The sequence below is a fragment of the Corylus avellana genome, chromosome 2 (assembly GCF_965113065.1).
Source record: "Corylus avellana chromosome 2, dhCorAvel1.hap1.2, whole genome shotgun sequence".
Taxonomy (NCBI): Eukaryota; Viridiplantae; Streptophyta; class Magnoliopsida; order Fagales; family Betulaceae; genus Corylus; species Corylus avellana.
Genome location: NC_142491.1, coordinates 46,319,992 through 46,336,244, shown reverse-complemented (window position 1 = coordinate 46,336,244; position 16,253 = coordinate 46,319,992). Strand labels below are relative to the sequence as shown.

Sequence of the window (16,253 nt, the reverse complement as noted above, 5' to 3'; positions counted from 1 at the left end):
GAAGCAAAGTTATTGGCAAGATGAGTCCACACTTGGCGTGCAGTGGTCAACCCATAGACTATTGCCAACACGTTTTATGCCAAGGTGGTGTTGATCCAATTGAGAATAAATTGATCCTTCTTTTCCCACAAAGCATGAGCTGGGTTGGCAATTTCCTTTTCCTTGTCTGTTGGGTCAGTGACAAAGGGAGGGGGTGATAGTTCTGAGTTATCAATTATTCTCATTAACTCATGAGATTTGAGCAAAGGAACAATTTGAGTAAGCCAACTCATATAATTGTTGGGACCTTCCACTTTGACTTGAACCATATGCATAATATTTGGTAGTGTAAAACTCGGAGCACTAGAGGAAGCCATAAAAAAAAAAGAAAAAAAAAAAAACTGATTGAGAAAAAAAAAATTTGTGTAAGCTTAATATGACTATGATACTATGAAAATAAATGGATGTTCCTTTTAATATTTTGGATGTCCATATTGTCTTATTTATAATATACGATTACAGTGTTGGTCTTACATTATACATGACAAGTGCTCATATATGGGAACTAGTTATGATACATACATATGAAAGGAATGGATATCCGTACATATGAATAGATACGCGTTGTGCAATATATGGAAGGAGCCGTTAGGTAGAGTTCACAAGAAAATAAGTTCCATATGGTCGTTGGAGGAGAATCTCCTTATAGCTGTTGGAAAAGAGTAACACCTTGAACATTATACAATTGTCGTGGAATCCCGTGATTAGTGTTGCATGTCTGGACCATGGAAAATGATCCTCTCCATTTCAAAATCCCTCCATTTCTTTTATTTAGTGTATTTTGAAGGGTAGTGTTGTCCAAAAGTTTTAATGATAATAGTGCATTAAAAGTAATATCCTTCAAAATGCACTAAATGGAGAAAATAAAGGGATTTTGAAATGGAGAGGATCTTATTCCCTGGACCATGAGCTGGAATCATAGTGTATTTGCTTACAATTAATAACCTACTAGTAAAAAAATGAAGAAAGTGGCTAACTTGTCACATGCAATCTAAATCCACTTGCAATATTGCAATATTTATTACCAAATTGCATTTTCTGTCATATTATTTTTATGGGAAGCCACCAAGTTTGACTTGTCCAGTACATGTTTACAGTACTAGCTAATAAAAAAAACTACAAATTTACAAAACTGCCACTTTTAGCTTACCAACGTGATTTGGAAATATATTAAAATTTCATCGGCTACTAAGAAAGGCAAAAATGAATTAAAAAGAAATACTTGTTAGATAGACTATTGTTCATTACTTATTTACTGCTGTGCAAATTATTGATATGACAGCTGTTTATTGGAGGGATAAAATGACGTACAGCTCCCTATTTGTGGGGCTTAAAGACCGCGTTTACTCCTTGTCCTTTGGGATAAATAAAACTTTGTTCGGTAGGTAAGAAAGAAAAGTAATTAAAGAAATACTTGAGGGATAGATTATAGTTAATGGTTGACTAAACTAGTAAATATCTATAAGATAGAAGAGCAAAAAAATGTTGACTACTTGCATCTGCAGTTTCACAGGTTAATCTAAAACCCTACAATAAGCTAGACCACTGATCCTCGCCACTCTTTGCTTTGTCCAAAACCTAGTCTCGCTCGGTCCCTCGCTCGACTTTAAAAGGTTCAATTCACTCTTATATATATACACATATTCTCTTTCTCTCTTATGCATGCACAGGGTGCAGTTTATTCAAAATGATATGCTTTTTTTGAAAAAGTTCATAATTTTTTTAGGAATTTTGTGTTAGCTTAATCGGCTGGAATCAAACATAATGAAGCGGAGGTCACTAGTTCGAATCCTTTCCTCCCTCTTGTGCAGACATGTCAATATATATATATATATATATATATATATATATATATTTTGTCATTCACTATGAGTAATTTTAGAAACCATCTTTTTATTTTTCTAAAGTTGATTCGGTTTCTAGAATCATCATTAAATTAAAGTTTATTTGTAATTCATCTCAAATTCGATGATAATTTTTCAAAGGGAAAACTTTACTTTAGACTCTTGAATTATCATGCGATTCGATATACCCCCTCCCCCCGACTTTGAAACTTCTCAATTTGAACTTCTGAACTTTCAATTGCAATCAATTTGAACCCATTTGTCAATTTTTGCCATTAAAATTCCTTAAAAGAAAAATTACCCTTCAATTTTCTTTTTATGAAAAAAATTGAAAAAAATGGGGGGAAAAAAAAAAGGGTCACAAGGTGGCCCAACCATGGGTCACCTTGTGATTTCTTTAATAATATTTTTTTTTAAAAAAAAAATTTTAATTTTAATTTAAGGGAAAATTTGAAATTTTATTAAAAAAAAGTTAGGGGTATAAATGTTATTGTATAACTTTTAACGTTTAAAATTTGACAGAGTGGTTCAAATTTATTGGAATTTGAAAGTTCAGGGGTCCAAATTTAGAGATTTCAAAATTCAAGGTATGTCAAATCATATGGTAGTTCAGGGGTCTAAAGTAAAGTTTCCCCTTTTAAAAATCATATCAACTTGAGAAAACAATAGAAAAAACTCTAAAAAATAAATAAAATATAAAATCTTTTAGAGAGTGTATATAGAAAAACAGTAACTAAATATATATATATATATATTTTTTTTTTGGGGACCACCAGCTAATGTGGTTCCGCGGCTTCCGCCTCTGATTTTGCTGCCGCCAGCCGTTTTGATCAAGTGGACCCTTGGCAGTATACTAGAACAAGACCGGAGGGAATGTCTAGTACTATATCACTTACGTACTTTTCTTGTATTCCTCAATCATATTATTTTGCTGGGAAGTTGCCAAGTTCCTTTTGGTCTAGTCTGGCTGACTTGACCTTGTAATATAATATGAACATCGAATTTTCATCAGTTGCCCAGAAAGACTCGAAGGACGCCCGTGAAAAAAAACAATAAAGAAAGACTTGAAGATCAACGAATAAACATCTATAAATGCGCGCGGCAGTTGCTCTTGCTTATTAGTTGCAGCTGCATGCAGAGTAGTCTTAAATCCTACAACAAATCCAATATTTGCTGCCACTCTTTGCTTTGTCCAGAAACCCCATCTCCGTTGCTCTCCTCGATCGAGTTTAATTATCAGGTTCATTTCATTGTTCATTTCAGTTTAACTTGATTAACTAGTAAAGAATACACTCAGGGTTGGATTTTTTTACTTTTTATATTAATTTTCTTTTTTTTAAAAAAAAGAAAAAAATTATTTCTTAACTTCCCACGTGCTATATATATTATATTGCAATGTTTGATAATGGTTTCTTAAAAAAAAGATTATTTTTTTGGGGGTTCCTTTTACTAATTAAATATCTACCTCTGGCATTGTTTTCTTGGTCTTACCATTTCTAATGAAATTGGTAAAAGTAATTTTTAATATATATATATATATATATATATATATATATATATATATATATATATATTCATTATCATGTCTTATGCTGCACAGTTTTAGAGTGAAAATTATTTTTGCTTCCGCCCTGATCGAAGAAATTCCTATATATGGTGCACAATATGGGGAGATTGCACTTAGAATTGACGAATAATGGTGCTAATCAATTTTCAAATTTTTTAGATTGATTCTTCATTTTGGACATTATGAGTCAACGCTATCGTCTGCAAGAGAATAGGGAGACGAGCTCAACTATGAGTGAACTTGAGCATCAGCAAGAGAATGGGTATGTATATATTACTCGTGTTTTTGTAAGAGGGAATTGTAATATTACTCGTGTTTTCGTAAAAATATACTGTCATAGAGAATTAGTGAAACATATCATGTTTCACTTGTGTTATTTTTGTATCCCTCCAAAAATGACGTGGCTCTTAAAAACATCATTTGACTCGTAATTGATCATTATTGGATTTTAATCAAATGTGATTTTTAAAGTCACCTCATTTTTGGAGTGACACAAGTGAGACTTATAAAATTACTTCGAAAACACTCTTAGAAAATAATAGTTAAAAATGGAATAAAGATAAAAAACCAAAGAAAAAAAAAATGTTATAAATGAATTAATTAAATTCAAACAAAGGTTGATTTTTGACCTATAGTGACGGTTGGATGGATCAAATTAAACAAATATTAAACAACAAAACCAGTCTTAATTAAAATGCTACTTGTGACAGATTTAGATATCCTAAAACTATTTTATATATTAGATTTTAGTTTTTTTTTTTTACCTTTCTTTTTATTAACCATTGTTATTGGAATTTTGTGCATAGCTATTGAACTTATACATGCCCCCAGGCCCCAAGTATGATGGAAAGTTTTAGCCTATTTAACAATTTTACCCCACCCTAAAATCATTTAAAATGCTAAATTTTTATTATTGGAAGATAATATTGCTATTTTTATACACTGTTTAACAATTTGAAAAACTATAAAGCTATTGTTTTTTTTTTTTGGGGGGGGGGGGGGGGGGGGGGGGTTGGGGTTTAAGATGAAGAAAACGAGGCCGGGACAATACAATCATTTAGTAGTGGCATAAGCCCCATGGGCCATGGGCCTATAAAAAAAAAAAGTGAGTGATGCTAAGGAGTAAGGAGCACCACTTTTCCCGAAATTCGTCAAAGAAAAAGTGGTTGCACATTTGTAATTTAAAAAAAAACAAAAAAAAAGTATTGTCCCATGCAAAAGTACTGACATAAGTCAGTAAATAGAAAGCAAGATGTTTGGTGTGACATTACATGCTGAGCCTCTCTGTTGAAGAAAGAAAATGATATAAAAATATGAACTTATTCTTTGCTTGTTATACTCTACTCAATCAGGAATTCGGATACTAAGAAGCAAGATGGTCGCCAGGATGGTGGAGTTGATCGCAGGACAATTCTTGACCCAAAGGGAAAGTTCATGTTTAGGTGGCATGTGATATTTCTAGTGTCGTGTGTAATTGCAATATTATGTGTGGACCCTTTGTTCTTTTACCTTCCTTTGATCAAGCAAGAGGGCAACCTGAAGAAGTGTCTTGCGTTAGATAAAAGATTAATGATCACAGCTATTTGTCTCCGATCTGTCTTTGATTTGATTTATATTGGAAATATCATTTTGGGATACTGTAATCGTAGATATGAACCAACTAGGTTAGCTCCTCAACAAATAACAAAGAGGTATTTGAGGCAGAACTTCCTAATTGACATCTTTGCTATTCTTCCAATCCCACAGGTAAAGGAGACCTTTCTGCTTCAAAATTGTTTTCAATGATTTTTTATTTTTCAAGTTTAAGTGTTTAAGTACTATATATGCAATGAGGATTAATCTATCATAGTAATATTACACTATGTTTGAGCATAAGATACGTGGATTCATTCCCACTCCAAAAGGGCTTTTGGGCTATTGATGTTCACTTTATTTGGCTCCTCTCTAAAGCTCTTTGAAGTAACTGAGAATATCTTCTTAATTCCACACTGGCATTCTCCCAAGAGCTTGAATAGGTGAGTCATGATGCATGCGGAGAATATTGTTAATTTGAATATGCCAACCTTAATTAATCGGTGACTCCAACTTAATTTGGGTCTCTTGCTTATTATTTGTATGCACTTAATTAAGGGGCTTGCGTTGCATGAAGTAAAGATAATTCAGCAATTTGGTTTGTGGGTTTTTTTTCTTTCAGATTTTTCTTTCCCTGTATTAACTAGATCTTACGCATGCTATTTGTAATTTGTCCAGGTTTTAGTTCCAATTACTTATACAAAAATGGCGACAAGCTTGAACTTTTTGGACATAAGGAAGGTCATAAACCTCTTTGTTCTGCTGCAATATGTGCCAAGAGTTCTTCGAATCTACCTATCATGGAAAAAACATATCAAAAGTTCCAGTAAACTCTATAAAAGAAGGATTGAAGTGGCATTCAATATCTTTTTATATATCCTTGCCAGCCATGTAAGTTTGATTATCTCATCTTAACTTATTTTTATTTTTTTTTATTCTTATTACAGTTTTGCTTTAATAAGTCTCGTTTTTCTCAAATTTTAAGGATTTTTCTAATTTAGAGTTATACATGATTTCTTTCTTTTTTTCTTTTTTTTTAAAAGATGTGTTAATATTTGTGTATATACACAGTTAGAAAAACAAATTTTAAATCATGACCATGGATACTATCCATTTCATTTCAAATGGATAAAATCCTATTCCATTTATGATGAATTGTGAGGCTTTGGTAATTAGCATTATTCAAGCATTTATATATAATCCTTGGATTGCGGCAGGTATATATAGATCGATGATCATGGAAGGCCAAACTACTGTGTGCATTTAATTAATGATTCAAATAATAAGTAGAAAAATTCACACAAGCAATTAATTAAGCATCAAGAGAGCAACACACAAGTAAACGTCAAATTTACATGCATGAAAAACTTCTAAGTATAGATTAAAAAATATTACATAACAAATCCGATCCAGTATATAATATAATAAAATATCGATTACAACACTCATGTTTATGCCTCAGAACTTGAGTTCAAAGCAAATTGAGAAACACAAAAATATAAATTTTCTAAAAAACTATAACATTCTCATTACAAACTACATCAGTCTAGCAAAACAAATACCGCAACAAAATCCCCATTTTTAAATACTACAACTCCCTATGAGCCCAGCTCCTTCTCAAAATCATCTAGTATCTTACTACTTTTTCCATTTTGCTTTTAAGTGGAAGTAGTATTCTCCTTTCCTTTCCTTTTCTTTTCTTTTCTTTTCTTTTTTCCTAGCATATATGCAGAGTTTACTTATCTTTAATAGTCTTGTGGGTCTTTAGGTACTTGGTGGCCTTTGGTACTTTTTCTCTGTCCAACGAGAAACGGCTTGCTGGCACAAAGCTTGTAAAAAGGATCACGGATGTACCCCAAGTTCTTTTAAATGTGGCAATTCATTAGAAAATTACGCATTTTTAGATGGTGCTTGCCCTATACACCCACCAAATACTACGCTCTTTGATTTTGGAATATTCCAAAACGCTCTTGAATCTGGTATTGTGTCGTCCACAAATATTCTACAAAAGATTATGTATTGTTTATGGTGGGGCCTTCGAAATTTGAGGTTTGCACTTATTAGACTCTTTGTCACTCCAGTATGGTTGTTTTAAGTGTTTGTTTTTTCCTATCAATAAGCGTGTCATGTGTCGTGTCTCACCTTGCCTAGGTATGGGGATGGAAATGTACTTATATGTATACTTGTATAATTCTTGACAACAACGTGTTTTAAAATCGTGATGTCAATGAACCTATCAGAACTCTGCCGTTAAGCATGCTTCTGTGAGAGTAGTACTAAGATAGGTAACTTCTTGGAAAGTCTGGTTCAGGAGAGTCAAAAGTGAACAATAGTGTGTATCATTGGGGTGGAGAGTTACGTACATGCATCATGCTACAAATTCTTTTTTAAAAAGAAAAGAAAATAAATCTGAGAGTTAAAAAAGGAAATAATATAAATTTGAAATTTTTTTAGTAATACCCAAAATATATATATATATATAGAAGTCCTCAAATCACTAAGAAAACCCCAAAAACGTTAAACATTCTTTGTGATGAAAAGTTTCGGGTGTTCTTGCACACAATTGTTGAACCATATATGCAAAGAACATGACAAAAAAAAAAAAAACAGAATTTGTGCAATGTCGACTGCCACACATTGATTAATTAATTATGTTATTAGTTTCTCATACATTAATATAGTTCTCCAATTTTTGCAGTTCTCTTGGTCAAAACCTTCAAACAAGTACATATTTTTGGGAAAATTGCTTCGCGGTTTTTATTTCAATATATGGTTTGCTGCTGTTTTTGTACTTCATCGGTAATGCCCAGGTTAGTTCTCGACATTTATTATTATTATTATTTAAGATTCCGAACCCTTATACATATAATTAGGTGTGTTATTAGAATCAGATCAGATGGTTTCTGTATGCATAGAATAGAAGGACATGCACTTGCTATAAATTAGTACTGGGACAAAGAATCTAAAAAAGGCCAACTTAAAAAAATTTCTCTACTTTATCATCTTTTATCTTTGTTAAGGCCTTTATTATTATTAAGCTGCATTTGTTGCAGCTGCTTGTCACACTTACCCGCCAAAATATCCAGAACTACCTTTTGTTTTGTTGTTCTTTCTTTTCCATGACTAATGTTGGTGCCCTCCTAATCTTGATTTTGTCATTCTTGAACAACAAATCTATAATGATTTTTCAAATGGTCAAGAAACATCCATTTAACAAGATCTGGTTTAGATTGTGATATCAATCTAAGGCTATTTAGATACTTGAATTACCAACTCTATTAAATTTCGTACCAAAGTCCGACCAAAATTGGAATAGAATGGTCGGAATTTTGAGCAACTCGACCGATCGATCCCTATATCCCAAATTTGTTTGATGGCCACTACATCGTCGCCAAATTTGTTTGTAGCGGCCACGTACAGTATGGCTGCAAGATCATTGGTTTCAACTTTCAACTTAGCGTACGTAGCATCCCCTATGGGTTAAAGTGAGCTCGGAAGACTACTAATTTTGATTTCTAATATCAGTACTACTAAGTACTCGGATCCTCCTCCCCTTCACAATGATTACAAAATATTTTCTCTTTCATTTTTTTATTTTTTTTATTTTTTACTTTGGCACCTCAAAAAAATTTGTTATACAATCCGGCCCCTCAAGTTAAATTCTTAGTTTAATTTGTCCCTATGCCACCCCTACACAATCAAAGTGTAATGGTTAAGAACTAAAGTTATGCCTACATATGAATGCTTATGCAAGAGATGCTATGTACTATGGACACAAATTCATTTATGATGCCCACAAAGTTAGTTCTTACAATTAATAATTAATATGTTGAGAAATCAATTTCGTTCTATGGTACGTGTATGGTTAATAGTTCTAGTACTTATTAGTATTTATAAAAATTAGTGAAACAATTAAATATAAAAAATAAAAAACAATTTTTAAATGTAGTATAGATTTATAAAATTATACCCTTTATTTCTTGACAGAGAAGATTCTTTAATTTGTTCGAGATATATCAGTCCTCCTGGCGTGAACATCTGTTTACAATTAATTTGATAAATGGGGGTGGCATCCCATGGCCCATGAGCGTCTAATTAATTAGTATAAATAATTAAATTCATTATTTTTCTGTAATTTGATAAACCAAACATGTGCAATAGACATTGATGCAAATGGCAACTGAGAGGAGAGCTAATAAGGCTAAAAGGTTGGAGGAGATTGAAGGTGAAATGGGACGTATAATACCAAAAGTAGAGTCCTGGATGGCTAGAAATGGTCTCCCTCACAATATGAAAGAGTCGATCATCAGCTGCATACGACAGAGATTGGAAGAAAACAAAGAATTTGATATGGACAAACTCATCTCTCATCTTTCCAAAGATCTTGTAACAAAGATTAAGCACCATCTTTGTTTACCCTTACTTAAAAAAGTGAGTCTTTTTTTGTTTACAATTGAATATATCCATACAGTAACCTCATATAAATAATCATTTGTATAATATTGGACTTGTTCTCGATTGTTTGCAAGCTAGGCGGTTCAAAAACTTGAAAATCAAGGTGATCGAAATCTGCTGGCCGAACGGATCTGCGAATCTCTCAAGCCGAAGTACTACACTGAGGACTTGGAAATTATCCAGGAGGGAAAACCAGTTACTGCAATGGTCTTCACCACGCAAGGCAGTGTATGGTGCTTCAAAAAGAGTAATGGTGAGAATGGTGACAGCGCTGATCTTGAGTCTATTACTAATAAATTTGATCTCTACGGAGAAGAACTTCTAGAGTGGAGGTTCAACCACCCCCCCTCACACAAAAAACTGCTCCCAATCTCCACCAAAACTGTCAAAACCCACTTAAAAGTTGAACTCTTCACTCTGACAGCCAATGACTTGAAAAATCTACCTCCCATGCAAGTTCCCATGCATACCCGAGCAGCAGAAGCTACAAAAGTGTTTGTAAAAGGAGTTTTCGGGCCGCAAGGTAAGGAAAATAAGAATGAAAATTCTCCCAAAATGTCTGAGCAGAAGGGTACTAGCAGACTTTTGGAAGATGGTGCCCCCAAAAGTTGTTGAAAAGCAATACTGGTTTGTTCAGAAGGTGTTTGTGTTAATTAAGTTGTATACTCCACTGGTTTGGTTTCTCGGTGATCGATAGAGTTAATTTGCTAGTTGTTTGAATTCTGAATGGTGAAGATATAATTAGGAAATGAACAAACAGACTGTTATTTGCTGAATGTATGATGTATTTAGTTTTTCAATGTTGTACCTTGTCCTCTATATATAATGGTCGCCACTTCCAACATCTTGATCATGTTTTTGTTTTTCTAGTCATCTTAATTTGTACCCATGTTTTTATTTACACAATAAATCAAGTTAGTTTCATTTTGATGTCTTCATTACTTCTTCATATTAAATTTCCTTTCATAATCTTTAATTTTATAGGGTTTAGGCACTAAGCCTCATATAATTATTGGAAATTGGAATTTTCTCATTATTCTTCCTAGCTAGATGTATTTAAACGAGAAACGAAGGTTCCAACAAGAAGATTGTTGAGCACCTTTTGCATTGTTTTGCAATCATCTCCAGCCGGCCAGTTCACCACACATAGCACAACTATATGTTTTTCATATGTTGTTGTCTGTATTTTGGAACTTCAAAGATGGCCTCAATGAATAGAACCAAACCTGCGGTAGAGATGCCTTCTTAGGTCTACAAATGAGATCGCACCGACCGATGTAATTCAGATGGCCTCAACAACAGGTTCTTTTTTTCTTAAGCACCGTAAATGGGTAAAAAAAAAACCATTCAAAGAGCAAATTAACAAGTAATTAAATACGCAAAAAATTTTAAAAACGATTTTGATTCAACAGAGGAATATTATTTTGTTTGGCTACATTGCTACAATGATGAATAGAGAGCTCTTTACCTTTATATTTTATCTTCTTGTTTTAATAAATTTTCAACTTACAACCACTTCACCCACATTAAAAAATAATAATAATAATAATAAAGAAAGAAAGAACAAAAAAAAAGGAAAGAAAATAGGAGGAGAGTAATAATTAATTGGCTTATCTTGTGGAACCTCAATATCAAGGTTTTGATCAACGTGCAAGTTTTATTAAGGTTTGATTTTTTATTCATCTTTTTGTTTTGACTTTTTATCTCTGGACTTCCCTCCATGCATGTAATTAATTACAATGGGGTTTGAGGTTGGTTAAATAAGACTATTAATATGAATAATATCTATCTATTATATTGAAATTAAAATATGGCAAGAAATCCATTCTAATACTTAAAATGAAGAGAAATTGATATTTATTCCTGAAATATGGTGAACCGTCAACATGATCTGATTAATTACCTACTAGTAAAGAAATGAAGAAAGTGGTCAACTTGTCACATGCAATCTAAATCCACTAGCAACATTGCAATATTGAGGTCTTCGTCAATTACCAAATTGCATTTTTTTGTCATATTATTTTTATGGGAAGCCACCAAGTTTGACTTGTCCGATACAAGTTTACAGTACTAGCTAATAAAAAAGAAAAATGTTAAGTATTTTTTTAATGTTTTTTAATTGTAGTGTAATTTTTAAAATTATTATTGAATTTGAGATTATTATTATTAACTTTTAATTTATTAATAATTTTAAAAATCATATTACAATTGAAAAAACACTACATGTCTACAAAACTGCCAATTTTAGCTTACCAACGTGATTTGGAAGTATATTAAAATTTCATCGGTTGCTAAGAAAGACAAAAAAGAATTAAAAAGAAATACTTGAGAGATAGACTATTGTCCATTACTTATTTACAGCTGTGCAAAATATTGATGTGACAGCTGTTTATTGGGGGGGATAAAATGATGTACAGATCCCTATTTGAGGGGCTTAAAGACCGGCTGGGTTTACTCCGTGTCCTTTGGGATAAATAAAGCTTTGTTCGGTAGGTAAGAAAAGAAAAGTAATTAAAGAAAGACTTGAGGAATAGATTATAGTTAATGGTTGACTAAAGTAGTAATTATCTATAAGATAGAAGAGCAAAAAAATGTTGACTACTTGCATCTGCAGTTTCGCAGGTTAATCTAAAACCCTACAACAAGCTAGTCCACTGATCCCCGCCACTCTTTGCTTTGTCCAAAACCTGGTCTCGCTGGGTCCCTCGCTCGACTTTAAAAGGTTCAGTTCACTCTTATATATATACACACAGTCTCTTTCTCTCTTATGCTGTGCATGCAGTTTATTCACAATGATATGCTTTTTTGCTTCTGCACTGAAAAAGTTCATGTTTTTTTCTAGGAATTTTGTGGTCTAAATAGTTTGGAGGTTGATTAATCCTCAATTTGGACGTTGTGTCTTTGATAAACTTTAGTAATTATGAGTTAATTAACGTCGACATTATTGGGCATGCCACCCATTTTCTCTATATGAGTGGCCTCAACGGAATACGGGAAAGAAAGAATCGAGCCAATAATTAACATCCGTTTCCTGAAGTGTTATCTTCTTTGGCCAAGTGAACTCGAAAAGATGTTATCTACTTCATTAATTTTCTAGAGGAGAATATGAACCAGATCTAGAAGAAATGCTGAAATAAAAAAGAAATATTCTATTTGTGGGCTCTGTAGTTTTCTATCTAGTACGTACAATAGTCTATTTGAATATGAATTGATGAAATATGGTGTACATTGTCGTCTTCTTGTAATCAATTTTCCATTGTTTTTAGGATCCAAAATTCAGCGTTTTGTGGCAGACAGTACTAAAAGAAGTTTGCGGGGGTACTCTTTTAATAATTTGGTGGTCGGTTGATTCTTCATTTTAGACATTATATCACTGATCGATCGATAAAGCTTTAGTTATGGATCAACACTGGCGTCAGCAAGAGAATGGGGAGCGAAGCTTAATTATGAGTGAACGCGAGCATCAGCAAGAGAATGGGTATGTTCTAACTATCTTTATATTACCTCTACATTGATATGATAATTATCATTGTCACTCATTCTGTACGGCTGAAAGGCACCATTATGCTATACACGCAGTTTCTTCTCGAGAATGCTCGAAAAAGTATTGTTCATAATGAAAATGTGGAAGCGAGTAAAATATATAGAAAGCAAATGATATAAAAATATTAACTCGATTATTTGGTTATATTCTACTCGATCAGGAATACGGATTTTGAGAAGCAATCTGGTGGGCAGGATGACCCAAAGGGAGCTTCCATGTTTAAGTGGCATTGGAAGTTTCTAGTGTCGTGTTGCATTGCAGTACTATGTGTAGACCCTTTGTTTTTGTACCTTCCTGTGATCAACCAAGATGACAAGTGTCTTGTGTTAGATAGAAGATTAATGATTACAGCCCTTGGTTTTCGATCGGTCTTCGATATGATTTATGTTGGGAATATCATTTTGGGATACTTTAATCGTATATGTGGAGGAACTGGGTTAGCTCCATATGATCGGCAGCCTCGGCAAATAGTAAAGAGGTATTTGAGGACGTACTTCGCAATTGACATCCTCGCTATTCTTCCAATCCCACAGGTAATTAATTAGGGAAACATTTCTGCTTCTAAACTGTTGTTTTTTGTTTTTTTTTGTTTTATGAATTTTTTTATTTTTATTTTTTTTCCGGCAATTTCTTTCCTTGTATTAATTAAGTAGATCTTACACATGCTGGTTGTAATTTGTCCAGGTTTTAGTTCCATTTATTTTCTCAAAAGTGACAAGATCGAGATTTTTGGACTTAAGGAAGATCCTAAACCTCTTTGTTCTCTTGCAATATGTGCCAAGAGTTCTTCGGATCTACCTATCATGGAGGAAACATATCAAAAGTTCCGAATTCGCTAGAAGAGTATGGATTAAAGCTGCATTCAATATTTTTCTATATATCCTTGCCAGCCATGTAAGTTTGACTAATATCCCATCTTAATTTTTTTTAATGCTTATTTCAGTTTTGCCTCAAGTTATTAATTCCAATCTCCTTCCCCTTTACGAACATGTCAAAAAAAATTTATTCAAATTTTACATGTTAGCAGTGAGCACATGATCAAGTGATACTCTAAACAAATTAATGAGCTTTTAGAATTTTTTTACTTATTTACTAGAATGTTGTTAAGGATTTTTCCAATCATAATGGTGTGCTCTATATATATACCTTCACAAGTATCCATCTTTAATAATTTCCATAGGTTAACCAATACCGCAACAAAATCCCCATTTTAAATACTACAACACCCTATGAGCTAGCCCAGCTCGTTCTCAGAGTATTACTATTTTTTTTCCATTTTCCTTTTATGTGGAAGTAAGCAGTATTTTCTCCTTCTCTCTTTTCTAGCATATCTGCAGAATTTACTCATTCTTAAAGAGTCTTGTTGTTCTTTTAGGTACTTGGTGGCCTTTGGTACTTTTTCTCTATCCAACGAGAGACGGCTTGCTGGCACTTAGCCTGTAAAAATCATATTGGATGTACCCAAAGATCTTTTAAATGTGGTCGCAATTTAGGAAATTACACATTTTTAGATGATGCTTGCCCAGCACAAATACCAAATACAACTCTCGTTGATTTTGGAATATTCCTTGAAGCTATTAAATCTGGTACTGTGTCATCCACAAATATTCCACAAAAGATCATGTATTGTTTTTGGTGGGGCCTCCGAAATTTGAGGTTTGCACATGTTAGACTCTTTGTCGCTCCAAAATTGTTTTTATCAGACATAAATTAGTTACAAAACCAGTTCGTAGCTAATTCATTTAACTAGTCCAATAAATTGCCAAGTGTTCTTAACATAGGAGAAACACATGTTTTTTTAATAGCATGTGCTTCTTACATTTTTTTAATACCATTAATAAGAAAGTATGTGCTTATCACATTCTTTAAGAACACGTCACTTTATTAGAATAGTTTGTAGCTAATTCTTATATGTTTTTATCCGTGTTTGTTATCAATGAGCATGTCATGTTACACATTGATTTAGGACATTATCTCATACATTAATATAGTTCTCCAATTTTTGCAGTTCTCTTGGTCAAAACCTTGAAACAAGTACTTACTTCTGGGAAAATTGCTTCGCAGTTTTTATTTCGATCTATGGTTTGCTATTGTTTTTATACTTCATCGGTAATGCGCAGGTTGGTGCTCAACATCTTTATTTTGTGTTTTTTAAGATTCAAGACCGTTATTCATATAATTAGGCGTGTGATCAGAATTAGATTAGATGGTTTTTGTATGCATAGGATAAAGAATATTCTAATTAAAAGGCCAACCTAAAAAAATTAGTAATTTTGATAGTTGAAAGTTTTTTATAGACTACAATTAATATTAGTTATGAGAAGGTCAATTGTATATATTATTAGTATAAATGATTAAATTTATCATTATTTTAGTGATTTGATAAACCAAATTTGTGTAACAGACATACATGCAGATGGCAACCGAGAAGGCAGCAAATAAGGCTAAAAAGTTAGAGGAGATTGAACGTGAAATGGGACTTACAAAAACAAAAATAGAGTCTTGGATGGCTAGAAACCATCTCCCTGAAAATATGAAAGAGCCGATCATCACCTGCATACGACACAAACTGGAAGAAAATAAAGATTTTGATATGGAGAAACTGATCTCTCACCTTTCCAAAGATCTTATAACAGAAATTAAGCACCATCTTTGTTTACCCTTACTAAAAAAAGTGGGTCTTTTTTAGCAAACAAAAAAAAAAGTTATTTTAGTGCTTGACAGTTGAATATCCATACACTCTCGGACTTGTTCTCATTATTCTTCTTCTCGATTGTTTACAAGCTAGGTTCCAATACTTGAAAATCAAGGTGATCAAAATCTGCTGGAACGGATCTGCGAATCTCTCAAGCCAAAGTACTTCAGTGAGGATAGCTACATTCTCCGGGAGGGAGAACCACTTACTGCGATGCTCTTCATCACACAAGGTAGTGTATGGTGCTTCAAAACGAATAATGATGAGAATGCTGAGGGAACCGTCTCAGATGGCGTTGATCATCAGTCTATTGAAAAATTTGAGCTCTACGGAGAAGAACTTCTAGAGTGGATGTTGAACCACTACTCCTCACACAAAAAATCGCTCCCAAACTCCACTAAAACTGTCAAAACCCACTCAAAAGTTGAAGCCTTTGCTCTAACAGCCAATGACTTGAAACATCTTGTTCCCATGCATACCCGAGCAGCTTCTGCTGCAAAAGCCTTTGCACATGGAGTTATCCGGCACCTTAATTAA

At 33.2% G+C, this 16,253-nt stretch overlaps 2 protein-coding genes across 2 annotated transcripts; both read left to right on the top strand.

Annotated features, from left to right (window-relative positions):
• The first annotated feature begins 3,039 nt into the window (after positions 1-3,039).
• Positions 3,040-10,092, top strand: LOC132165935 (cyclic nucleotide-gated ion channel 1-like). Its single transcript, XM_059576651.2, has 8 exons — positions 3,040-3,123; positions 3,610-3,712; positions 4,803-5,196; positions 5,701-5,913; positions 6,791-7,071; positions 7,721-7,832; positions 9,184-9,453; positions 9,556-10,092. The coding sequence occupies exons 2-8, from the start codon at positions 3,633-3,635 to the stop codon at positions 10,090-10,092; spliced, it is 1,887 nt and encodes a 628-aa protein (XP_059432634.2). The 5' UTR covers positions 3,040-3,123; positions 3,610-3,632.
• Positions 10,093-12,875: 2,783 nt separating this feature from the next.
• LOC148587801 (cyclic nucleotide-gated ion channel 1-like) lies at positions 12,876-16,253 on the top strand. Its single transcript, XM_088512834.1, has 7 exons — positions 12,876-12,955; positions 13,182-13,554; positions 13,706-13,915; positions 14,397-14,677; positions 15,030-15,141; positions 15,426-15,695; positions 15,810-16,253. The coding sequence occupies exons 1-7, from the start codon at positions 12,876-12,878 to the stop codon at positions 16,251-16,253; spliced, it is 1,770 nt and encodes a 589-aa protein (XP_088368960.1).

What these genes read in the sequence shown, in the direction of transcription:
- LOC132165935 (XM_059576651.2), top strand. Translation starts at nt 3,633, where the DNA reads ATGAGTCAACGCTATCGTCTGCAAGAGAATAGGGAGACGAGCTCAACT. An exon ending in GAGCATCAGCAAGAGAATGG is followed by an intron (nt 3,713 to 4,802) that starts GTATGTATATAT and finishes CTACTCAATCAG; the next exon opens with GAATTCGGATACTAAGAAGC. An exon ending in ACTTCATCGGTAATGCCCAG is followed by an intron (nt 7,833 to 9,183) that starts GTTAGTTCTCGA and finishes CATGTGCAATAG; the next exon opens with ACATTGATGCAAATGGCAAC.
- LOC148587801 (XM_088512834.1), top strand. Translation starts at nt 12,876, where the DNA reads ATGGATCAACACTGGCGTCAGCAAGAGAATGGGGAGCGAAGCTTAATT. An exon ending in ACTTCATCGGTAATGCGCAG is followed by an intron (nt 15,142 to 15,425) that starts GTTGGTGCTCAA and finishes TTTGTGTAACAG; the next exon opens with ACATACATGCAGATGGCAAC. An exon ending in GTTTACCCTTACTAAAAAAA is followed by an intron (nt 15,696 to 15,809) that starts GTGGGTCTTTTT and finishes TTTACAAGCTAG; the next exon opens with GTTCCAATACTTGAAAATCA.